General features: G+C 37.6%; 2 protein-coding genes across 19 annotated transcripts in view; one reads left to right on the top strand and one right to left on the bottom strand.

The window, feature by feature from the left end:
• LOC309662086 (uncharacterized protein) overlaps window positions 1-440 on the bottom strand; it is a gene marked incomplete at its 5' end in the record, with an annotated part of 75,636 nt that extends 75,196 nt beyond the window's left edge. For 3 of the 7 annotated variants that reach the window (XM_082464505.1, XM_082464506.1, XM_082464507.1), the window contains one exon: window positions 310-440. In XM_082464505.1, the coding sequence (XP_082320631.1) occupies window positions 310-440 (131 nt within the window). Of the gene's footprint in view, window positions 1-168 lie in introns of all 7 variants that reach the window. The other 4 variants (XR_014264495.1, XR_014264496.1, XR_014264497.1 and 1 more) reach the window with 4 other exon arrangements.
• The window catches only part of EXOC1 (exocyst complex component 1), a 60,291-nt gene continuing 35,389 nt past the window's right edge, over window positions 358-25,259 (top strand). For 3 of the 12 annotated variants that reach the window (XM_082464469.1, XM_082464463.1, XM_082464462.1), the window contains exons 1-10: window positions 358-492; window positions 4,558-4,691; window positions 8,495-8,625; window positions 15,715-15,874; window positions 18,748-18,768; window positions 20,299-20,486; window positions 22,335-22,562; window positions 22,766-22,898; window positions 23,745-23,854; window positions 24,764-24,817. In XM_082464469.1, coding sequence (XP_082320595.1) covers window positions 4,568-4,691; window positions 8,495-8,625; window positions 15,715-15,874; window positions 18,748-18,768; window positions 20,299-20,486; window positions 22,335-22,562; window positions 22,766-22,898; window positions 23,745-23,854; window positions 24,764-24,817 — 1,149 coding nt within the window. In that variant the 5' untranslated portion in view covers window positions 358-492; window positions 4,558-4,567. Of the gene's footprint in view, window positions 664-2,644; window positions 2,669-4,557; window positions 4,692-8,494; window positions 8,626-15,714; window positions 15,875-18,747; window positions 18,769-20,298; window positions 20,487-22,334; window positions 22,563-22,765; window positions 22,899-23,744; window positions 23,855-24,763; window positions 24,818-25,259 lie in introns of those variants that run through there. The other 9 variants (XM_082464471.1, XM_082464468.1, XM_082464473.1 and 6 more) reach the window with 7 other exon arrangements.

The raw sequence follows: 25,259 nt of genomic DNA, 5'->3' as shown, positions 1-25,259 counted from the left end.
CCCCCCCCACATTCTGATTTAACTCATTTAAACTCTCCATGCCATAAGCAGCAAGTATCTAGAGTTAACAGAGCTTTACGTGTGCAAAAAAGAAAACATGTAATCGCATCTCTTCTTAAATGAACTGCTGAAAACAGCTGAATAAATAACTCTTCAAGAGAAACTAACACTAGGCACCAAACGCCCCAGCTCCCGAGTCAGTCTCCGAGCGACGGGGTCCAGCCCCTACCAGTTCTAAACACTCCCCTACGGCGAAACCTGCCCACCCGCCCTCGCCAAGGCCACTGCCGCGACTCCTTCCGGCTCTACCCGACCGATTTCCGGCGTGGAGGCTGGTCACGTGCCCGGATGTGGGAGGTGGTGCCGATCCGCCGCTTCCGGTTCGCCGCTCGACCGAGGGTCGCGTCCTCGTAGCGGTGTCCGCTCCAGCCCCGTCCCATCTCTGTTGTGGAGGACCCGCCTCGGCACAGGCGGGCTCGGTCCGGCCTTACGGTAAGCCTTCGGCCGCGGCTGCCGGGCAGTCCTGGCGGCGGCGCACCGACGAGCGGACGGGTGGACGCCAGGGTCTGAGGCGGCTCCTCAGTTCCGCTGCTGGCCCAGCACCGGGGGGTCGGGTGCCGCTCCCTCCGCCGTCAGGGCCCCCTTCTTTTCCTGCCTGTCTGGGTAAGACGCAGAGTCCGGTAGGAGTATCCCCCGCCCCGGGGGGCTGGGAGGGCAATCCTGACACCCCTTTCCGGTTCCGCCCATGAAAACCAGATTTCACTGTAAAAAACGGCCCTGATCCGTTTGCTCTCTGGCGTGAACCAGGAGGGGTCCAAATCCACATTTTCTTTTAAATCTTTTAAGTGCATTTCCCTGGCTCCAGGCACCGTGTTCTCGTCTGGAGGACAGTGCTCCACGCGCTAAGATGTCTCGAGAGCATCCAGGGCCCAGCCCACACTCACTCACTGACATGGCACTCCTACTGACAAGTTACCTGCCGCACCCTGTAATGATCCAGCTGAATTCAAGGAAGAGAACCAACGTAGAGTTTTGTGGCTGACTGCCACTGGAACATGGTCAGACATGGGTTCTTAAACCTGGGAAATAGTTTTGGAGGACGTCTAATGGTTCATTCACTGACTTACAAAAAATGTGCTGTGAAGACTCAGAGTTAATCACTCCACCCTGAGAACGTAGATGCCATTGGAGGCATGGCTCTTCCTGTCTTCATGGACGTATCTGTCACATACACCACCGTAACCTAGAATTGTGCCTGGCACTTCGCAGGCATCGATATTTGCCGAATGAATGAGAGTCGCATAGTGCTTTTCATTACGACTACCTCCTTTATGAACTCTGCCCAGTCCAGTCTTGTTTTACCACTTACCATACAGTCAGTCCTTTGCTTTTGACCAAAGAGGGACCACTATTAGTCATTCATTTAACCAGTTTTTACTATTCAGTTCAAGTTACCACAAGAGGTATTTGTTGAGTACCCACTAATAAAGGACACAAAACTATGCTAAAACACCCCCCATCCCCCCTTTCTTTCAAGAGAGTTGTTGAGATCCAGGAGCTTGTGATTTTATGAACCAGGTGGACAGCAAGTGCTTGATTGTTTAGTAAATGCAATAAGTGCTGTAGCAATTGAGAGGAGAGATCAGTTTGGATTAAGATCTTTATTGAATCAACTTCATATAAATTATGGAGTGTAATTAGGGTTTGGATACATGATACTCCCTGCATGGAAAAGCTCCTAAGCAAAGATTTAAAGACCAGAATGAACAGAGAGCTTGGAGTGGAAAGTTTGTATTTGGGAACATTAGGAAAAGGTTGAGCAAGGGCATATTGTGATGAAAGCTATGTTTTATTATTATTTGTCGAGAGTTTTGGGGTTGTAGAAGCTTGCAAAGAGATAACCAGATGCTGTGGTGTTTAATAGATGTGGTTGATGTGAACCTGGGTTAGTGTGTTGGCAGCAGGAGCAGAAAGGATAAATTATGTGTAGATGAAGGAAAATCATCAGAATGCTTTAGTTGTCATGTTATTTGGTGCTGTCATTTTGGTTAATTTATTAAATGCCTGGTATGTCTTTGCCAAGTTCTTGGAATGCAAAGATGAATAAGACGTGGTCTTGCCTGCAAGGAAATACTTTTAATGGGGGAGAGAATACAACTAGCTAGACAATATGGTTTATAAGTGCTATGTTAGCAGAATAGAGGGAAATATTAGAGAAGTAGGAAAGGAATTTTTTTTTTCTTTGAATGTGTGACTACTTCACAGAAGAGGTGACATTTCAGCAGGCTCTTAAGGATGAATTGGAATTTCCCAGGGAGAAAAGAATTTCAGGAAAAAGAAATTGCACAAACAAGAGCCTAGAGACAGAAAAGCAAACTGGCCAGTATCCAGCGTGGCTTGGGCATAGGATAGAGTTGAGCTTTTAACACAGTGTGTAGGCCCTAGAACATATTAAGGGGTAGTAACATGGACATTTTATAATAGGTGGAATGGAGGTTAAGATGGGTGAAAATGTAGAGAGATGAAGAAGAAAGCAGTTGGGGAAACTTGCTCTTCATGGCTTCTATATTCTCTGCAGGGTAGACGGTGAAGTCATTTGCAGAGAGGGAGGAGGCTGACACTAGAGTTGAGGGTTGAAGGAGAGAAATAAGGATTTGCAATATTGATGGTGAGTAGGAAGAGGAATCACCAAAGAAGGTGTTAAGGAATTGCTGAGCAACTTTGAAAGTTTAGCTTTGATTGGATTTAAATATTTGTAATGAGTGCAATGAACATGGATATGAGGCCTTCTTAAATGGCATGTGGTAGCCAAGAGAAGTAGAGAAAAAAGACAGTTTGTGGAGATTGGTGAACTGAGTGAACTGGTCTACAAATGGAGCAAGATCATTGAAGGGGATGGTGTGGGTGTAGGGAAATGAACACTGCCTCCAGGCTAGGTTGGAAAAGAAACTAAGCTTGGAGAGGCCAGATGGACTAGGAGAACAGGAGGGGGGGAGGCCGTCAGGAGACTAGAGGCAGAGATGAGGAGAAAGAGGGATAGAAGTGCGATTTTTGTGAGAAAAGCAATTTTTTGAGTTGGAGCAGGGATAGAAGTTTTCCAAATTGAGTAAAATATAGGAGATACCTATAGTTTACAAAAGTGTCCGTGTGTTTTAAAAATTCACTCTAAGTCATTTATTTAAAACTCATAATTTCTTCATTTTCCCATAGAAGCAGTGTTAGAACTAGGAGTTAAATTTCCTAAGCAAGCTCACACGTATGAAATACTATACATCTGCATTGGAAATAATAATGTATATACACACGAATATATATATATACAGTATATTCAAAAAATAAAGTTGCAGTGAGTTTTTTTTCAAATATGTAACTTAAGTTATATTTGAAGAAAAATGATTAATATACCATAAAATTCACCCTTTTTCAGTATGTAATTCAGTGGTTTCCAGTATATTCAAAGGGTTATAAAAACATCACTACTATCTAATTCAAGGACATTTTCATCACCCCAAAAAGAAGCCCCATACACATTAGCAGTCACTCCCCATTCCTTCTTGCCCTCAGCCCCTGGCAACCACAAATCAGTCCATCTATATGGATTTGTCTACTCTGGACATTTCACATGAATGGAATCATAAAATATGTGGTTCTTTGTAACTGGCTTCTTTCACGTAGCATCATGTTTTCAGGATTCACTGATGTTGTAGTATGTATCAGTACTTTGTTCCATTTTTATGGCCAAATAATATTATACTGTATGGATATATTTCATTTTGCTGTTCATCAGGACATTTGAGATGTTTCCACATTTTGACTATGGTGAACAATACTGCTGTGGACATCTATGTACACGATTTTGTGTGGACATATGTTTAGCAGTTCTCTTGAGTATATACCTAGGAGTGGAATTGCTGGGTCATATGGTAAAACCATGTTTAACTTTTTGAGGAACCACCAAGCTGTTTTCTGAAGTGGCTGCAGCATTTTATAGTCACCAGCAATATATGAGACTTCCTTTTTCTCTACACCTTTACCAACACTTGTCTTTTTAATTTTAGCCATCCTAGCGGTGTAAAGTGGTAGGTATCTCAATGTGGGTTTGATTTGCATTTCCCTAATGGCTAATGATGTTGCGCATCTTTCCATGTGCTTATTGGCCATTTGTATCTCTTCCTTGGAGAAATGTCTATTCAGATCCTTTGCTCAGTTTTTAACTGGGTTACTTGTCTTTTTATTGTTGAGTTGTAAGAGTTCTTTATATAGGAAATTTATATTTGAAGATTGGGCGTGGGTTTTTAAATTTTTTCCTAAATTTTTAAAAAATATTATATTTGGTGAACACTTCCAAAGATTTTAGAGTTTGATATCACTGGTTCTCTAATTTCTTTTCCAAACATACAGCTTTTTATTTTTATGATGTAGGTGTACTAATGTATTAAATCATTCATCCTACACTTATTTGCCATAAATAAGATCATTTTTTAATCCTAAATGGAACAATGTAAGGTAGAATGATTTTGAGAATGAGTATAATATCTATACTCTGAATTTTTTCAGCTGAGTAAAGATGACAGCAATCAAGCACGCATTACAAAGAGACATTTTTACACCAAATGACGAACGCCTGCTGAGTATTGTCAATGTCTGCAAAGCAGGAAAAAAGAAAAAGAACTGTTTTTTGTGTGCCACAGGTGGGTATCTAGTAAGTCAAGGTTCTTGTTTGGCATTCTTTTATTCCCTAGGGGTCATTTCCTCATTGTTTAAAATATTCTCGGACTTCCCTGGTGGTCCAGTGGTTAAGAATCTGCCTTCCAGTGCAGGGGACATGCATTCGATCCCTGGTCAGGGAACTAAGATCCCACGTGCCACGGGGCAGCTAAGCCTGCAAAGCACAACTAGAGAAGCCTGCGTGCTGCAATGAAAGATCCTGCATCCCACAAAGAAGATCCTGTGAACTGCAACTAAGACCTGATGCAGCCAAATAAATAAATTTTAAAAATTTAAAAAATAAAAGAATGACCATGTATCACTTTAAAAAAAAAAAGAAATTCAATTTAAAAAATAAATAAACAAAATTAAATATTCTCATTGTTTCTGTGATTGGAAAATTGGGCCAACAAATTCGTTTTTTTTTCAATTGTCTTTAAGTAAATCTTGAGTAGACACAAAAATTTTTTTTTTAAATTTATTTATTTTATTTATTTTTGGCCGCATTGGGTCTTTGTTGCTGCGCACGGGCTTTCTCTAGTTGCCGCGCACAGGCTTCTCATTGTGGTGGCTTCTCTTGTTGTGGAGCACGGGCTCTAGGTGCTTGGGCTTCAGTAGTTGCGGCACTCGGGCTCAGTAGTTGTGGCTCAGGGCTCTGGAGCACAGGCTCAGTAGTTGTGGCACACAGGCTTAGTTGCTCCGTGGCGTGTGGGATCTTCCCAGACCAGGGATCAAACCCGTGTCCCCTGCATTGGCAGGCAGATTCTTAACCACTGCACCACCAGGGAAGTCCCACAAAAGTATTTCTGTAACATACATATAAGGTGTGAACACTTATATATACCACTATCCAGAATAAGAAGAATTTTACCATTACCTTTGAAGTCTCCTGTGTGCCCTGCCCTCCTCCCATTCCCTTCCCTCCCTCATTAAGAGGTAGCTAGTGTCCTGAGTTTTGATTTACTCTTTCCTTGCTTTTCTTTATCATTTTACCATATGTATTTGTAATCTCGAATATACATTGTTATATTTGCGTGTCTTTGAACTTCACATAAATTGAATCATAGCACAGGTATTCATTTGTGACTTTTTCCACTCAACAGTATGTTTGTGTTTGTGAGTGTTATCTCTTGATTTTCTCCCATAGCTGTAATTCTTTCATTTCTACTGCTGTGTAGTATTCTACTCTGAGAGTACTGCTGTTTACTTACCCATCCTACCAGGGATGACCAGGAGGTTTGTTTCCAGGTTTCCTATTCGGGCAGCACTTCTGTGAGCATGTTTGTCCTTGTCTGCCAGTGTACACAGGCAAGAATCTTCTAGGGTAGACACCTAAATGTGAGATTGCTGGGTCATAGGCAGTGAATGGTCAACACTACCCTAATACCAGATTATTTTCAAAAGTAATTGTACTGGTTTTCACTCCCACAAGCAGTGTGTGTTTCAGGTTCTCCACATCCTAGTCTAAACTTGGTTTTGACAGACTGTTGTTTCCAATCTGGTGGGTGTGAAATAGAATCTCGTTGTGGTTTTAAATTGCATTTCCCTAAGTAATAATGAGATTGAGCCTCTTTTCATGGATTTATTAGCCATTAATTTTCTTGCCTGAGAAATTTACCTGTTTAAGCCTTTTACTCGTTTTTCTATTCTGTTGGTCGTCCTTTTACTGATTTCTTTAAGTTCTGCATGTAATTTGGATACCAATTTGTTGGTTGTATGCATCCCAGTTTATGGCTTATCTTTTCACTTTTTGTGATGCCTTTTAATGAAATCAGATTAATCAATCTGATCATTTATGGCTTCCCCTTTTTGTGTCTTATTTAAGATGTCCTTCCATACCCTGGAGTAATAAAAGTATTCTATATTACATTCTATAAGTTTTATAATTTTACCTTTCACATTTCAGTCTTTGATTTACCTGTGTCTGTGTTTATAGTGATGAGTGTGAGTGTGTTTGTTTCTGGGTCCTTTCTTATATCTGGATTTTATGTTGTCTTGTGGGTATTTTGTTTTTTCATCTGAATTTTAGAATCAAGTCCCAAGTTTTGTTGGGATTTTGATTGGAATTGTTTTGAATCTATAGTTCACTTTGGAGAGAACTTGCATTTTATGATATTAAGTCTTCTGTTCGTGAATATGGTGTGGTTCTCCATTTATCTTGGTCTTCTTTAATGCCTTGCAATAAGGTTTATAGTTTTAAAGACTTTCAATAAGTTTTATAATTTTATTATTATTATTTTTTAAATGTTTATTTATTTATTTGGCTGCGCTGGGTCTTAGTTGCAGCACGAGGGATCTTTGTTGCCACATGCGGGATATTTAGTTGCAGCATGTGGGCTCTTAGTTGCGGCATGCGGGATTTAGTTACCTGACCAGGGCTCAAACCTGGGCCCCCTGCATTGGGAGCACGGAGTCTTAACCACTGGACCACCAGGGAAGTCCCAAGTTTTATAATTTTAAAGGCTTTGTACATGTGTTATATTTACCTCTAGGTATTTATTTATTCCTAGATTTTTAATACTATCATCGTAAATAATAACTCTTGTTAGTATTAATACATTTTTAAGACTTTATTTTTTTTAGAGCAGCTTTAGGTTTATAAGAAAATTGAGAGGTAGGTACAGAGATTTCCCTTATGCCCCTTTCCCCGCACATGCATAGCCTTTCACTTTGTTAACACTACTCACCACAGTGGTACATTTGTTACCAAGAATGAACCTACGTTAACAAATCATAATCACCCAAAGTCCATAGTTTACTGTAGGTTTCACTCTTGGTGTTGGGTTTGGACAAATGGATAATGTCATATAGAGTATTTTAACTGCCCTAAAAATCCTCCATGCTCTGCCTGGTCATCTCTTCCCCAATCCCTGGCAACCACTGATCTTTTTACTGTCTCCACAGTTTTGCCTTTTCCAGAATGTCATATAGTAATTGGAATCAAATAGTATGTAACCTTCCCAGATTGGTTTCTTTCACTTAGTAATATGCATTTAACTTTCCTCCATGTGTTTTCATGGCTTATAGCTCATTTCTTTTTAGTGCTGCATAACATTCCATTGTCTGGATGTACCACAGTTTATTTATCCACTCACCTACTGAAGGACATCTTGGTTGCTTCCAAGTTAGCAGTTATAAATAAAGCAGCTATAAATATCCGTGTGCAGATTTTTGTGTGGACATATGTTTTCAGCTCCTTTGCGTAAATACCGAGGAATGCAGTTGCTGGATAATATGGTAAGAGTATGTTTAGTTTTGTTAGGAAACTGCCAAACTCTCCTCCAAAGTGACTGTACCATTTTTAATTCCCACCGTCAGTGAATGACAGTGCATGTTGCTTCGCATCCTCACCAGCATTTGGTGTTGGCAGTGCTCTGGATTTTGGCCATTCTAATAGGTGTGTAGTGGTATCTCCTTGTCATTTGAATTTACGTTTCCCTGATGGCATATGCTGTGGAGCATCTTTTCATATGCTTATTTGTGGTCTATATATCTTCTTTGGTCGGGTGTCTGTCAAGGTCTTTGGCCCATTTTTTTAACCTGAATTTTTTTTCTTATTTTTGAGTTTTCAGAGTTTTACTTCTCAAGTAATCTGCCTCTGACCTTCTTAGTCTGATTTAGATTCTTCCATTAGTATTCTGTGTATTCCTCAGTCATAGCATTTGTTATGAAATACTATTCCTGTTTTAGTATTGTGTCCAGGCACCTGACAGCTGTGTTTGCCATGAATGAATGAAGAATGAGGAAATGAATAATGTCTCTAATGAAACTGTGTTTTATTCAACAGTGACAACGGAACGCCCTGTGCAGGTGAAGGTGGTCAAAGTCAAGAAATCTGATAAAGGAGATTTCTACAAAAGGCAGATTGCTTGGGCCCTTCGAGACCTTGCTGTGGTAGATGCCAAGGACGCTATTAAAGTATGTTTTTGTCAGTTCTTTGACATGAATTCAGAAAGTGTCTTTCATTTTATAACATAGTATGTTGTCTTCTAAGATGATCTAAACTTGTTTTGTGACCCAGTAGTTCACCACCTAACCAGCAGTTAGTCTAAAGTGTATTATCCAACCTTCCATTCTCTCACTTCTCATTCGCAGGCTACTTAATGTAAGTATGTATGTAAGCTGGTTTCATTGTTTGTGCTTTTTTTTTTTTGAGCTACAATTATGTTTGTTCACATGCTACATAACTAGAGCAAAATAACCTTGACTGTACATTTCTATATTTAGATTAGGTATACTTAGTATAAAATCCATAAATTAGTATGGATTTTAACATGGTGTGTTGTGTGAGTAGTTTTTTAAAAAATCATTGTTTTGGTAAAATCTAGTTCAGAAATCACAGAAAATATAACCAAAGTGAATCTTCCTTAGATAGTCCTTAAAAATAATGTAGAATCACCAGCTGAGGCAGCCAAGCTGGCCCTCTGAAGCTATGGTTTGAATATTGTGGCTCAAGTGATGGCAGTGATAGTGAGTTTCACCCCTTATTTTAAGGACTTTGAAGAATAAGATATAAGACATTAAGTAAGATATTAAATAAGATATTAAAGAATAAGATACCTTACACCTTAAGTCACACTCAAACTCCAGGAAAGTTGAATAATACGATAATCGTGATAAAGGGCCACCTTTATTCCTGACAGTTCGAGGCATTTCACAGCAATACCCTTTTTTTTAAAAAAAAAGAAATAAAGTAGAGCCCCTCAGGTTAAAGTAGGTGCTTCTTCCTCTTCAGCCTCTCTAACCCTGCCCCTCATCTTCTTCTGCAGCCCAGAGGCACCTCCAGAGCTCTAGGGAATGCCTTGCACCACATCTACTGTACTGTGGATGGGGCTGATAGCAAGGCTTACAGTACTGTAACTACATGTGCCCGTTGACTGAACTCTACAAGTCTCATACAGTGATTAAAAAGGCACAGAGAAGTGAAAACTACCTTTGTAGAGCAGTCTGATAAAATAAAAGTCTGGTTTTATGCTGACCTGGTTACAAACCTCTGAGGAACTAAAAGCTGGACAGCATGACAGGCAGTTGAGTCAGGTGCAAGAAGATTTTTTTAATGAAGCAGAAACAGCTTTAGGAGAGTCCTGCATATCTGTAGAGTTGAGATTTCTTCCAAAATGTGAAGAATGCCTTTTCTTTAAATATTTTAGGCAAACTGGGCCTTTGCATCATTCCTAAAAAGCACCCAGTTTTTAGAAAATTGTGGGATGTGGAAAACGGGGTCTGGCAGGGGCTTTGAATGTGGGTGCGTGTATATGTATTTGGAAAGAACATGAAAATGAGATTGTTAAAAACACTTCAATTATTTAATAATTTCTGTTATTACGAGAAGGATCAAGCGTAGAGATTTTCTGTTTAAGACAAAATACTTCAAAGGCTTTTTAGAAATTCACCTTTATTAAAAAGCCTTTTTCTCTTCAGTAGTTCCACACTTCATAACCCCATTGACTTGTGTAATTCATTAACATTGCTGAATGCTTATTTGAATGCTTTCCTCAGCTGACACCTCATTGCTGACTTGCTTAATGGATTTTTTTTCATTTTATGCAGGCACCTTGGTGTGTGTATGCTACATATGGATATAAAACATAAAATTTTTATACATAGCCTAACATTAGCCATTTTGCATCACACATTAATAATTTTTTTATATTTTATTTATTTATTTATTTATGGCTGCGTTGCGTCTTCGTTGCTGCACGTGGGCTTTCTCTAGTTGCGGTGAGCGGGGGCTACTCTTCGTTGTGGTGCACGGGCTTCTCATTGTCGTGGCTTCTCTTGTTGCGAAGCACGGGATCTAGGCACGCAGGCTTCAGTAGTTGTGGCACATGGGCTCAGTAGTTGTGGCTCCTGGGCTTAGTTGCTCCGCAGCATGTGGCATCTTCCCAGACCAGGGCTCGAACCCGTGTCCCCTGCATTGGCAGGCGGATTCTTAACCACTGTGCCACCAGGGAAGTCCCTGCATCACACATTGATTTGTGTGAGTGTTGCTGCTGGAGCAGTCAGCCTCTTTTATGGCATTATGTGAAATATTCCCAGGGAAGAGATCATTTCCCGTCAAGCTTCATATGACTTGCCAAGACTCTTAGATTTCTTTATAAATACTAATGCAATTTTTTTTTGAATTTTATTTTATTTATTTTTTTATACAGCAGGTTCTTATTAGTCATCCATTTTATATACATCAGTGTATACATGTCAATCCCAATCTCCCAATTCATCACACCACCACCACCACCACCCCCCTCCGCCGCTTTCCCCCCTTGGTGTCCATATGTTTGTTCTCTACATTTGTGTCTCAATTTCTGCCCTGCAAACCGGTTCATCTGTACCATTTTTCTAGGTTCCACATATATGTGTTAATATACGATACGTGTTTTTCTCTTTCTGACTTACTTCACTCTGTAGGACAGTCTCTAGATCCATCCACGTCTCAACAAATGACCCAGTTTCGTTCCTTTTTATGGCTGAGTAATAGTCCATTGTGTATATGTACCACATCTTCTCTATCCATTCGTCTGTCGATGGGCATTTAGGTTGCTTCCATGACCTGGCTATTGTAAATAGTGCTGCAATGAACATTGGGGTGCATGTGTCTTTTTGAATTATGGTTTTCTCTGGGTATATGCCAGTAGTGGGATTGCTGGATCATATGGTAATTCTATTTTTAGTTTTTTAAGGAACCCTCCATACTGTTCTCCAGGTGGCTGTATCAATTTACATTCCCACCAACAGTGCAAGAGGGTTCCCTTTTCTCCACACCCTCTCCAGCATTTGTTGTTTGCAGATTTTCTGATGATCCCCATTCTAACTGGTGTGAGGTGATACCTCATTGTAGTTTTGATTTGCATTTCTCTAATGATTAGTGATGTTGAGCAGCTTTTCATGTGCTTCTTGGCCATCTGTATGTCTTCTTTGGAGAAATGTCTATTTAGGTCTTCTGCCCATTTTTTGATTGGGTTGTTTGTTTTTTTAATATTGAGCTGCATGAGCTGTTTATATATTTTGGAGATTAATCCTTTGTCCGTTGATTCGTTTGCAAATATTTTCTCCCATTTTGAGGGTTGTCTTTTCGTCTTGTTTATGGTTTCCTTTGCTGTGCAAAAGCTTTGAAGTTTCATTAAGTCCCATTTGTTTATTTTTGTTTTTATTTCCATTACTCTAGGAGGTGGATCAAAAAAGATCTTGCTGTGATTTATGTCAAAGAGTGTTCTTCCTATGTTTTCCTCTAAGAGTCTTACAGTGTCCAGTCTTACATTTAGGTCTCTAATCCACTTTGAGTTTATTTTTGTGTATGGTGTTAGGGAGTGTTCTAATTTCATTCTTTGACATGTAGTTGTCCAGTTTTCCTGGCACCACTTACTGAAGAGACTGTCTTTTCTCCATTGTATATCCTTGCCTCCTTTGTCATAGATTAGTTGACTATAGGTGCGTGGGTTTGTCTCTGGGCTTTCTATCCTGTTCCATTGATCTATGTTTCTGTTTTTGTGCCAGTACCATATTGTCTTGATTACTGTAGCTTTGTAGTATAGTCTGAAGTCAGGGAGTCTGATTCCTCCAGCTCTGTGTTTTTCCCTCAAGACCGCTTTGCCTATTCGGCGTCTTTTGTGTCTCCATACAAATTTTAAGATTTTTTGTTCTTGTTCTCTAAAAAATGCCATTGGTAATTTGATAGGGATTGCATTGAATCTGTAGTTTGCTTTCAGTAGTATAGTCATTTTCACAATATTGATCCTTCCAATCCAAGAACATGGTATATCTCTCCACCTGTTGGTATCATCTTTAATTTCTTTCATCAGTGTCTTATAGTTTTCTGCATACAGGTCTTTTGTCTCCCTAGGTAGGTTTATTCCTAGGTATTTTATTCTTTTTATTGCAGTGGTGAATGGGATTGTTTCCTTTCTCTTTCCGATCTTTCATTGTTAGTGTATAGGAATGCAAGAGATTTCTGGGCATTAATTTTGTATCCTGCAACTTTACCAAATTCATTGATTAGCTCTAGTAGTTTTCTGGTAGTATCTTTAGGATTTTCTATGTATAGTGTCATGTCATCTGCAAACAGTGACAGTTTTACTTCTTTTCCAATTTGTATTCCTTTTATTTCTTTTTCTTCTCTGATTGCCATGGCTAGGACTTCCAAAACTATGTTGAATAGTGGTGAGAGTGGACATCCTTGTCCACAATTACCTTTTTTAAAAAAAACTTTATTGAAGTATAGTTGGTTTACAATGTTGTGTTAATTTCTGCTGTACAGAAAAGTGATTCATTTATACATATATATACATTCTTTTTCATATTCTTTTCTACTATGGTTTATCACAGAGTATTGAATATAGTTCCCTGTGCTATACAGTAGGACCTTGTTTATCTAATCTATGTATAATAGTTTAGATCTGCTAATCCCAAACTGGCAATACGTCCCTTCCCCACCTTTCCTCCCCCTTGGCAACCACAAGTCTGTTCTCTATGTCAGTGAGTCTATTTCTGTTTCACAGATAAGTTCATTTGTGTCACATTTTAGATTCCACATATAAGTGATACCATATGTATTTGTCCTCCGTCTGACTTACTTCACTTAGTATGATACTCTCTAATTGCATCCATGTTGCTGCAAATGGCATTATTTCATTCTTTTTTATGGCTAAGTAGTATTTCATTGTATATATGTACCACATCATCTTTATCCATTCATCTGTCGATGGACATATAGGTTGTTTTTCTGTCGTGGCTGTGGTAAATAGTGCTGCAGTGAACATTGGGGTGCATTTATCTTTTCAGATTATAGTTTTGTCCAGGTGTATGCCCAGGAGTGGGATTGCTGTATCATATGGCAACTCTATTTTTAGCTCTTTGAGGAACCTCCATACTGTTTTCCATAGTGGCTGCCCAATTTATAATGCAATTACCTTTTCGTTGTAAATGAAAGTTTTAATCTTTTGTCACTTAAATTCTGCTTATTGAGCTATAAATTCATTAGTACATCCATGCTACTGTAATATGATTGTACCATAGGTAAGTCTTGATCCCTAAATTATCCCACATCTTCACAGTGAAAGTCATATCACTTTCCTTGCCTACTTATGGTCTTTATTACATTTTATTCCCCCTAAATAACACTTCAAATTAATTGAATACATGATTAGCCTTCTATAGAACATTAAAAACATTTGAGCCGGGCTTCCCTGGTGGTGCAGTGGTTAAGAATCTGCCTGCCAATGCAGGGGACACGGGTTCGAGCCCTGGTCTGGGAGGATCCCACATGCTGCGGAGCAACTAAGCCCGTGAGCCACAACTACTGAGCCTGCGCGTCTGGAGCCTGTGCTCCGCAACGGGAGAGGCCGCGACAGTGAGAGGCCCGCGCACCGCGATGAGGAGTGGCCCCCGCTCTCCACAGCTGGAGAAAGCCCTCGCACAGAAACGAAGACCCAACACAGCCAAAAATAAATATAAATAAATAAATAAATAAATAAAATTAAAAAAAAAAAACATTTGAGCCTATCTTTAATTCCTTGGATGTGAAGAAAAGTATACATCCATATGTTTTCATATTTTATACAGTGGTCAAGTAGTTCTAAATTCAAGTGAGAATATCAAGGCATGAAAATATTTCTGTAATGTGGCTTAAGAGACATGTAGAGAGCATAGTGCAGCTCTCTCACACCAGTTGAACTTCTTTTTCATTTGAAAGGACCTTAAAAGGCCAGTATTTTTTACTTTTGAGACACCTTTATTTGTTCTGTATTTTCAGAATTGTAAACAGGAGCAGTCCCTGCTTTTCACCTCATTTGTTCTTGGAAATCACACTAGGGTATAGATTGTATTTTTTCTCACATGTTATAATGAGAAGATTCACAGCTGTGAATAATAGCACATTATCAAAGAAAAAGTATAACTCTAAAACCCCATAGACAATTTAAAAAGAAAAATTAGGTCCACATCAAAACCAGAAACCACTGTCATCCTATAAACTAGGAAGCTGAGACACAGGCCATTAAGTAGACATCCTATACTTTCACTCATAGACCCAAGGGGCATAGAAAGGAAATTACCAAAACACTATGTTGTTTTTAATCCAGCTTCTTTTGAGAGGTAAACAAAATTTGTGCTATAAATTGAATTCTCCGAACCATTCTCTGCAAGTCACTTAGTCGATTTTGTGTGTGTGTGTTTGTGTGTGTGTGTGTGTGTGTGTGTGTGTGTGTGTGCCGTTCTTTGCCATTTTATTATGTGCAGGTCCATGTAACCACCGCTACAATCAAGGTACAGAAGTATTACAACACCTTAAAGAGCTCCCTCAGCTACCTCTTTATAGCACACCCATCCTCTTTCCTCCCCCCAACAATCCCTGATTCCTGACAACCACTAATCTATTCTCCATCTCATCCATTTCAAGTAGAATTTAATTTTGATTTATTTATAGTTATTGGAGAGTACCTCTGTGTAGATATTTAGGTATGACATTATATAAACATAACTTAGTTGTGCTTGTGTTGACATTACCAGTTTCAGTGAGGGAAAAAACCTTTTAGTCGATTTTTTTTTTTTTTTGCTGCATTGGGTCTTCATTGCTGTGCATGCGCTTTCTCTAGTTGCAGCGAGCGGGGGCTACTCTTCATTGCAGTGCATGGGCTTCTCATTGCAGTGGCTTCTCTTGTTGTGGAGCACGGGCTCTAGGCATGCGGCCTTCAGTAGTTGTGGCACAGAGGCTCAGTAGTTGTGGCTTGTGGGCTCTAGAGCGCAGGCTCTGTAGTTGTGGTGCACGGGCTTAGTTGCTCTGCGGCATGTGGGATCTTCCTGGACCAGGGCTCGAACCTGTGTCCCCTGCATTGGCAGGCAGATTCTTAAGCACTGTGCCACCAGGGAAGTCCCCCTTTTAGTAGATTTGTAATGCTGATTTTTTTTCCAACAACAGCTTCAACTTCTTTTTGTTTTATTGAAATATATATTTTACAATAATGAAAAGAGGTTATGATCAAAAACAGTATCTTTTGTATATTTTTATTTCAGGAAAATCCTGAATTTGATTTACATTTTGAAAAAATATATAAATGGGTTGCCAGCAGCACTGCTGAAAAGAATGCATTTATTTCGTGCATTTGGAAACTGAATCAGCGATATCTCCGGAAGAAAATTGATTTTGTCAATGTTAGCTCACAGCTTTTGGAAGGTAAAGTTAAATAAAAATGTATATGTAAAATCAGGTATATCTATAAGTGAATATATAATTTGGCATTACTCAAAGTATTTAAAACTCTGAATTATCTTTTTTGTAAAGGAATTTTAAGATAACTTTTCTTATTGCAGAAGTGATGCTTGTTCATTATAGAAAACTGATTCATTAAATTAAATGAAAATCACTTATAAACTTAATCCTCAGAGATAACTATGCATTTCTATGCATACTGAAATGCTTTTTTTAAAATAAAGAAATTTATGTTGCTACCTAACATGCTTTTTCATATAATGTTTCATGAACATTTTCCACGTTATTAAACACTTACCCCAACATTATTTTTAATGGCACCATAGTATTCCATTGTATTGGATATACTATAATTTTTTAACTAATCACTTTAAAAAAATTTTCCAATCTTTGCTTATCTTAAACAACTCTGAGATGAATATCCTTGTAGTTGTATTTTTGTGTAGAGTGTAGGTGTAGTGTTTAAGAAACAACTCTGGAGTCAGACTGCCTGGGTTCAAATACTGGCTTTGTCACTTACTATAGCTATGCGACCTTGGGTTACACTATGTTTCAGTTTCTCGTATGTCAGAAACAGAGATAATAATAGTATCAACTCCATAGGATTGTTGTAGGGATTAAATTAATATATGAACATGATGAGAACAATGCCAGATATATAGTAAGTACTCAATTATATATTAACAATTATTCTATTATCAGGATAAAGTCCTAAGACATGAGGTTAATTAGGGTATTTTAGATCAGTATGTCTTCAGGAATATTACTAGGGATTGTTTTGTGTTATAAGACAAAAACTCTACTGTTAATTGTTGAAAACATACAATGAGTTTTTTTCTTTTAAAATTTCTTTTATAAAGACATACATGTTGTGAGAAGATGGGTTCTGTGTGCCTTGCGGATGCAATTTGTGTTGTATTCTTTATCTCAAAGGAAGCAATTGAAGTAACAGCAGGTGGACAGAGTTGTTGCCCCTCTTTATTGAGAAAAAAAAAAGTAGATTTGTTCTAAATTATATATTAGAAAGAAAACTTAGATTTGTCCTAAGTTGTATATTAGCATTTAAAAATAGAAGCTTCTGTCAAGTGAAACATCTGAAATTGCCAATATTCAACCATTTTGACCTATAAAAATGGCAATTTCAGATGCTTCAAACTATTCCTTGACTTAGTCATTTGCCTCTGTCCTTTCTCCATTTTGTTTTACTTAATTCCTTTGCTGTTTGGTCATCTGTCTTTCTCTCCTTAAATGTAGTATTCTTGTCCATCACTTATTAATTAGTGAGGCCGTTACTGGTTTCAGGCTTGATGCTTGGAACTGGCAGAGGCAAGTCACATCTCTCAGGCCACGTGCTTCTCCCTGCAGTGGGGCTGGCCTTGTGTCGGAGACCTCAGGGTTGCCATCTCGCCACCATTAGCCTCCAGTGTCTTGGTGGTTGAGTGTGTTGAGGGAATGACCTTTAAGAAATTTATGGTAATTTTCCATGCCTTGAATAGTGGCTTAATTTGTTCTGAGTAGCTTTCTTTTTTTTTTTTTTTTAACCATTTCAGGGTTGAACATTCTGATCAGTGAATGATTCATAAGCTTTCTGTTCTGTTTTCGGATATGATGTGTTTCCAATTGTTACTTATTGCCTAAGATGTATTTTAAACCAATATATTTCATTCAGTCAACAATATGGGCAAGTACATACCTACCTGTATTTACCTCATTAAGGAACATTACCAAAATCAATGAGAAGAGTATTGCTGTTTTTTGAGAATGAGGTGACTAGCTTTAAAAAAAGACGACATTTAATTTTTCAGGGCCTTAAACAAAGGTGTAGACATTTTTATTTTTATAAATATTACCTAATTGAGATCAATTTTAAGAATACTGAGATCCTTAAGGATCTCATTTTGAAAATCACTTTCTATAAATCAGTAACTGTTGCTTTGGTTCAATGGAGTTCATATAGTGGCTTTATTAATGTCCATAAACTTGTTTAATGTTTTACTGGACTTTAAAATCATGGCCACTGACTCCCATTTTTTAAAAAAAGTCTCTAAGCTTTGGGTTATGTTAGAAAACAAATGAGAAATTATCAACATCTCCTTTTAAGAGCTAAGTAATCATTCAAGTAAATAAGACTGTTCATTGGGAATGTTAGCAGTAGCAGCTTTAGTAGTTTTTATTGGTGACAGTTGAATGTTCGTGCTAATAATTGGGGCTTCTTAGTAGAATAAGGTTCTTAAAACAGGATTTTGTTAGCAGCTGAAGTAGAGTGAAGTTTTTTTTTGGCCTTTTCTTTTTCATTCTTGCAGCCAGATTTTTTTTTAAATCATTGATTTGAATCCTTAAAAGCCAGCTTGAACTGATAATCGTGTGTGGTTTTTTAAACTGCTTCCATCTTGTCCTTTCTAACAATGTTTTATGACTAATCCGTTGTGAGGGAGTGTCCGGGTAAAGGTTTGGGCCTTGAGTGAAAATAACTAGACTAAACGCATGAGTCACAACTGGCCTGTAAACAATCCCCAGGAAGTGATCTGTTTCCCAGTTTTCTCCTCCAAGGACTCGGCAGTACTGTTTCTTAAAAGACTAAGAGAAAATAGAAAGATAAATGTATTTTTAGTCACTGTCAGAAAATGAATAAGAAAGATGAACACTGGAAATTTAGCTTCTTGTGGATATTTCCAGTTTGTAGTTGTATTTGACATTGTCTTTTAAGCTTTAATGTAGCATGAAGTTCAAATGAAATATGGGTAGTATTTTTAAAATTTAAACCTGTGTACATTTCTAGCCAGCTAATATTCTTTGCTTACTTTCCTCTGCTTTTTTCATACCTTTTTACTCTCCAGAACTGCCTAAAGTTACAGAAGGTGCGTAACACCTTTTCTTCTTATTCTATTCCATAGATTTTTATTACTTGACGTTGTTATGTACTGTTGGTTGCATATTTTATGAAATTGTGTGCAGGGAAAAGTATATTACTACAAAATCCATATGGTAATAAAAATCGATGATAGTATTCATTATTGACTTCCAAAGGGCTGTTTTATGGAAGAGAAAATACTTCTGAAGCAATTATGATCATTTAAAATATTTGTTTATTTTTAAATATTTACTTGTGCAAGGAGCTGTACAGAATGGTTTAGGTATTCCCTGCCCCCTAGCGGCTAAGAAGCTGTCACACATGACAGTTTAACATTTCCACAGTGACTCTTTCAAAGGACTAGGAGCTCCGCGATGCTACTGTAAGGAACTTATATTTATATACTGTAATCTGTAATTGCCTGTACCAAAAGTTTTATCCCCCTCCTTTTTTTTCTGGGACATTATCTAAATCTGCCTAATTGCCATTCTTAAGAGTAAACCATTTGTTACTTTGAATTAGGTGTTTTTTGTTCTAGGACAGATTAACATGTCATGTCACGCTGAATGCAAATATTCATTTTCATACAAAATAATGAATATTTCGAACATCCAGTGTTTGTGATTTTAACGTGTCACATGAGTTGATGAAAATCAGTGACTTTGTTTTGAGGTTTATTTAGGGGTAAAAATTATTTTTTTCATTTTACCTCTCTTAACCTCAAGATTTATATAAATCCCACATGCTGAGTGTATTCTCTCAAAAAACTGAACTGAGACATTTACCCAGAAAGCATCTCAGATTTGACCTCGTGGTCTTTTGTTTTGAAGCAGGAAGACAGTTTAAATTTTTGTAATTTCATGCAGCATGTAGTTGTTGCTCTTCTTACTACAGTATACAGTTACTGAGAAAGTTTCTATTAGCTGATCTTTAGAAATTTTATTAACACATGTGAAAAATTTTTAAAGAAAGAAATGGAAAATTCGGTTAATATTTTCAGTGCCCAAAATAAATTGTGAATTGTAGATGCATTTTTAAAATTTCAATTGAAAGTTATTTGGAGAAAAAAACAAAACATAACAAAGACAAAAAGAACAAAGATAACAGAAGAAAATGTTACCTGGGAAAAAAGGGAAGCAAATTGTTTTTCATGTGTCCTGAACTCATAATCATTGTTTTGTTAGATCAACAGTCACTTCAGGTAGGGGGAAAAGGTTAGTCTTGTACACGTGCTTTGTTTCTGGGTTTGTATTTGTTTTATAGTTTGATTATGTTTTGGGAAACTGTGACTAAAGCCTATTTTAACACAAGTCAGTGAATTAGACTGCATGCTTTTGTTATAATAGATACTATGTTAACACATGCGGTTCTTCATAATAATAAGGGTTTTTTTTTTCATATATTTTGAATCATTTTTTCCTGTTTTTCAGCCACTAAATGTGACCTGTGCTTATAACTGACCTTACCTATAAGTACAGTGCTATTGTCCATCCTACTTTTTTTTACTACTTTATTTTTAAATTTTACCCTCTTTAAGAATCTGTTCCAAGTGGAGAAAATCAGAGTGTGGCAGGAGGCGATGAAGAAGCAGTGGATGAATACCAAGAGTTAAATGCAAGAGAAGAGCAGGATATTGAGATAATGATGGAAGGCTGTGAGTATGCAATTTCGAATGCCGAGGCCTTTGCAGAAAGGTTGTCCAGAGAGCTGCAGGTGCTAGATGGGGTAAGCCTTTCTTGTAATCTATGATTAGTGATGTGTAGTGGATCGAGGAGACTGGTGATGTTCATATTTTACTGCCTGAGCACTTAAGCCTGGGTAGGGTGATTATTGCTGACTTCCTCTGTAAGTGCATTACCAGCTGCCCTCAGTCTTTCACTGTTCTTGTTCAAAAGACAACCATTCCTAATAGGCCAATGAAGGCAGTTGGCTGAGGTTCTGGATTTGGGGAGCTTCTTGATATGAAGTGATGGAAGTAAAAAGTAGCCAACCCGAAGCCAACTTGGGGGTTGATTCCCCCAGCCTCTGAAACACCTCAGAATAGTTCAGTACAAAAGAATAGCGTTTTTGTGGTTTGAAAAAAAAAAAAAAGGTACAGGTTAGAAAGAGAGAAATTGGGCTGAAAGAAGTGAATCATGTACCCAAAGAGAGCAAGATAGTGTGGTGAAAACAGAGAGCCAGGGGAAAAGGATGTTTGACTCCCCTGCTGAAATGTTTTGGAATAGACTCTATTCATTTGTACGCACATTTCTAAGTTTGTATCTGAATGCACATCTTTATTTATTTACTTTTTTTTAGAAAGTAAAAAGCTGCAAGTAGCACCTCCGTTGTGAGAAAAACCTAAAATGGGAACATTTGGGGTTTTTTTGTTTTGTTTAGACAAGGTATGCATTTAAGAAAAACCCTCAGAGAATAAAAAATATTCAAAGACTTAAAGAATGTTGGCCTTTTATACATGAAAGGTACAGAAGTTATGAGATTGAACTCAGGCCCAGAGATTACACGAACAGTCCAAGCTTACAAATCTATAAAACTCTCTGGAAATAAAGCCTAGAAGAGACTTCAAGATATTAAAGTAGAAATTGTCCTGGGTCAGTTCAAGCCCCACCTTTGCTGCTTGATGTCAGTGGGTCTGAGCCCTGCTGCCTTTACAGTTGGGCTGCACCTACAATTGAGTTATTATGAATAGTGTATAAAATAACACATGTGAAATTATAGCATCAACTGTACAATGATACTCTTCTAATTCCTTGCCCAAATTTTTTCCTCATATTGTGTTATCTGCCTTCTTAATGTGGCTTAGTGGTTTGTATTTTCTTTTCTAGTTAATATTGCATCTGTGTTGCAAGTCATCATATTACTTTGCAGTTTAATTTTGGATTTGAAAGCTTCCATATTTCAGGGAATTCAGAATCAATAGTCAGAATCATTTAGAAAACATTAATAAAGGGATGGTGGTTTGTTACTGCTTTGCCTCGGAAAAAAAGTAGTCCCAAATGAAAGAGAAAAGAAAGAATACCATAGAAGGAGCTATCTTATGGCAATAGGCTCTTCCACATCCTGTTAGTACAAATCATACAACAGTTATAAATTAGTTCCATGAATTCTTCTAAGACTGGCATACTACTGCTACCCTCTTGACTAAGGTATTAACATAGATGATTATGCTTTTATTTAGGGTTTTATGTAAATATTACAGAGTATAGAAAATTTTTATAGCTGATAGAGTTGGAAGAAGTATCAGAGATGACATAGTGTAATGCCACTTAATTTATAGAAATGAGAATATACCATTACTGATGATACATCATGGGGCAGAACCCTATTTGTTCGGTCTGCAGAAATATGCAATACTGAGGTATGGTCTCTAACCTTGATATAAGGGAAAGTGTACTTTCCTGAAATACTGTGTAAAAAAGTGGAATGTAAACACAAAGTGATAAATTAGATGTTTAAATGTGTATGTCAACCTTTGTTACTCTGCTGTCAAAGAGATTTATCGGTATTTCATTTTTATACCTCTTTTACACATTTGAAGAATATGAAGTATTACTTATCTTTTTAACTTTGTAGGCCAACATCCAGTCAATCATGGCCTCTGAAAAGCAAGTAAACATCCTAATGAAGTTGCTGGATGAGGCTCTAAAGGAGGTGGATCAGATTGAATTGAAACTGAGCAGTTATGAGGAAATGCTCCAAAGTGTAAAAGAACAAATGGATCAGATCTCTGAGAGCAACCACCTGATTCATCTTAGTAACACTAATAATGTAAAACTCCTATCAGAGATAGAGTTCCTTGTGGTAAGCATGATTATAAATTACCAACAATAAAAAAAAAATCTAATAATATGTAAAGCCCATTTGTAAACATTTTCTGATTTCCTTAGGAGAGCAAGGTTTAAAATACTGAAATTCCAAAGACTTAGTAATAGGATTGAGTAGCATCTTACCTGTAAATTTCCTGAAGAGTACATGTACAAACGGTGTATTTATATATATTCCAGAACCACATGGACTTGGCCAAAGGTCATATAAAGGCCCTTCAGGAAGGAGATCTTGCTTCCTCCAGGGGCATTGAGGCCTGTACCAATGCCGCGGATGCCCTTTTGCAGTGCATGAATGTGGCTCTTCGACCAGGTATGACAATAAAATCTGCCCAAGAACCTGAGACTAAGCCTGTGACTTAGTATAAAGCTTTTGACAAGAAGTACGTGGGGCAAGCGGTTTAGGGTTACATTCTTAGCTATTAAAACAAGTTTCACTTATTATCAAACATAATTCATATTAGCACTAAGAAATTTTTCATTTCAATTCCTTCTGATTGATCATCAATGACTCTGGTTAACACCAGGATTTTTCTTCAGTACTGTCCATAGAACCTAGCACAAAGTCGATGACATAAGGTTTTGCTACGCCAGCAGTTCCAAAACTTGAGTTTGCATCAGAATCACCTAGAGCAGGGGTCCCCAACCCCTGGGGCTGCAACTGGTACTGGTCCGCGGCCTGTTAGGAACTGGGCCGCGCAGCAGGAGGTGAGCGGCAGGCGAGCGAGCGAAGCTTCATCTGCTGCTCCCCATCGCTCGCGTTACCGCCTGAACCATTCCCCGCCACCACCATCCATGGAAAAATTGTCTTCCACGAAACCGGTCCCTGGTGCCAAAAAGGTTGGGGACCACTGACCTAGAAGGCTTGAGAACATACAAATTGCCAGGTGCCACCTCCAGAATCAGTAGGTCTGGGCTGAGACCTTGGAATCCATGTTTCTAACAGTTCCCAGATGATGCTGAGGCAGGACCACACTGTGAGAACCACTGTGCTATACTGTTTTTTTCCCCTTACCTTTCTTTTACAAAGCATACGAATAAACCAGTAAAACTTTGGGTTCCTCAAAACTGAAATATGGATACTGTTATAAAGGTATTCATTAAACATCGAGGAACCCTTTTTACGCATTAAATAAGTCAAAAAATGTTATGATTTCAGGCCATGACATGCTTCTGGCAGTCAAACAGCAACAGCAGCGTTTCAGTGATTTGCGAGAGCATTTTGCCCGGAGACTAGCCAGTCACCTCAACAATGTTTTTGTTCAACAGGTAATTTTATTTTATTATTAATACTGGCATGTTCCTGTAGCCTGTTTATATATATATTAACTTAAAATTTATATATATTAGCTTAAAATTAAATTCCCAGAAAAAAATTTAGTGTGTTTAATTGGGATCACAGTATATTCCTGCACACATTTCTTTGATTTTAATATTTTTAGTATTTTTAAGTTTAATATTTAATATTAAGTTTAAATATTAATATTTAATATTTTAGTAATTTTAAGTTTAATATTTTAGTATTTTTAAGTTTTAATATTTAATATGTGCATATTTGCTCATAGATGTATTTGGGGCCTCAGTGGCCTCCTTAAGGAAGACAGTCTAGTTCCTTTTAGCTAAAACTCCCTGAGTTTTAAATAACTGTGCTTACATGTTGCATATACCATTTAGACATTCTTATTTATAAAAATAAGTCCAAACCTGTTACATGTTTACTGTTTGGCTTGTTTTATTTTTCAGTATTTTGAAGTGAGAACTAGGACTTGATTCCATGTTTGAAGTGTATCATTGGCTTCGTGTACTTACATATATGAGAAAAATGACTAAGTCATTTGTAAATTCCAGTTGATTTAATCTTATATAAACCCTTTGTCTGCATTTTTATATGGAAAGGGATGTTATAATTAAGGTTGTGGCAATGATAATAATGCTAATATTATTAAGGGTATCTTAGAGGGACTTGAATAGAAGGCATTTTAATATCTGGGCATTTTAATAAATTAGGTTTCGTATATTTTTCATCTCCTTTATTTTAATAGGGTTATTGGGCAAAAAAAAAAATTGAGGGAAATTCTGTTCATCAGGAAATGCTGTCTGAAATAGTGGATTCTTATTTTGTTTTCACTTGGTAGTATTCTAAAACAATTGTATTTACTATATTTTATTTCTGATTAGTTTACTCAGGCCCTCCTTCAACTTTATAACAGGTCCTACTTTCTTTCGGTGCCTGTGAGTACATCAACTTTGGCTCCAGCTTCTTTGATTCTTCTCTTTTTTCTGTAAAGTTTACTAAACTTAACAACAGCAGAATCTTTATAGATTATAATTTACTGATTTAAGCTACCTGTTAACCATATTTATAGCAGTTTTTTAATGTTCCATAACAAAAAGTTTATTTAGGCCAAAAAAGCATTTAATCTCATTCTGCTTGCCTTTCTTCCTGTCATCCTATCACTCACTCACTTTCTCCTTCATATATTTAGAAATCATTTGCCAAGTGATTAGAGATGCATACCAGACATTTACTTGGAATAGATGAGAGGCTGATTCTGCCCTCAAGTCACTCACAGTCTAGAGAAGGGAGATATAATAGACTGATGGACTGAGGGAGGGTGTAAGTTATGATAGTGGTACTATGGGAGCATAAAGGAAGACCATCTAACTAAGCATA

The sequence above is a fragment of the Balaenoptera physalus genome (assembly GCF_965194825.1).
Source record: "Balaenoptera physalus genome assembly, chromosome: 5".
NCBI lineage: Eukaryota > Metazoa > Chordata > Mammalia > Artiodactyla > Balaenopteridae > Balaenoptera > Balaenoptera physalus.
The sequence above is the reverse complement of the archived record's forward strand: the minus strand, read 5'-3'. Positions and strand labels throughout refer to the sequence as shown.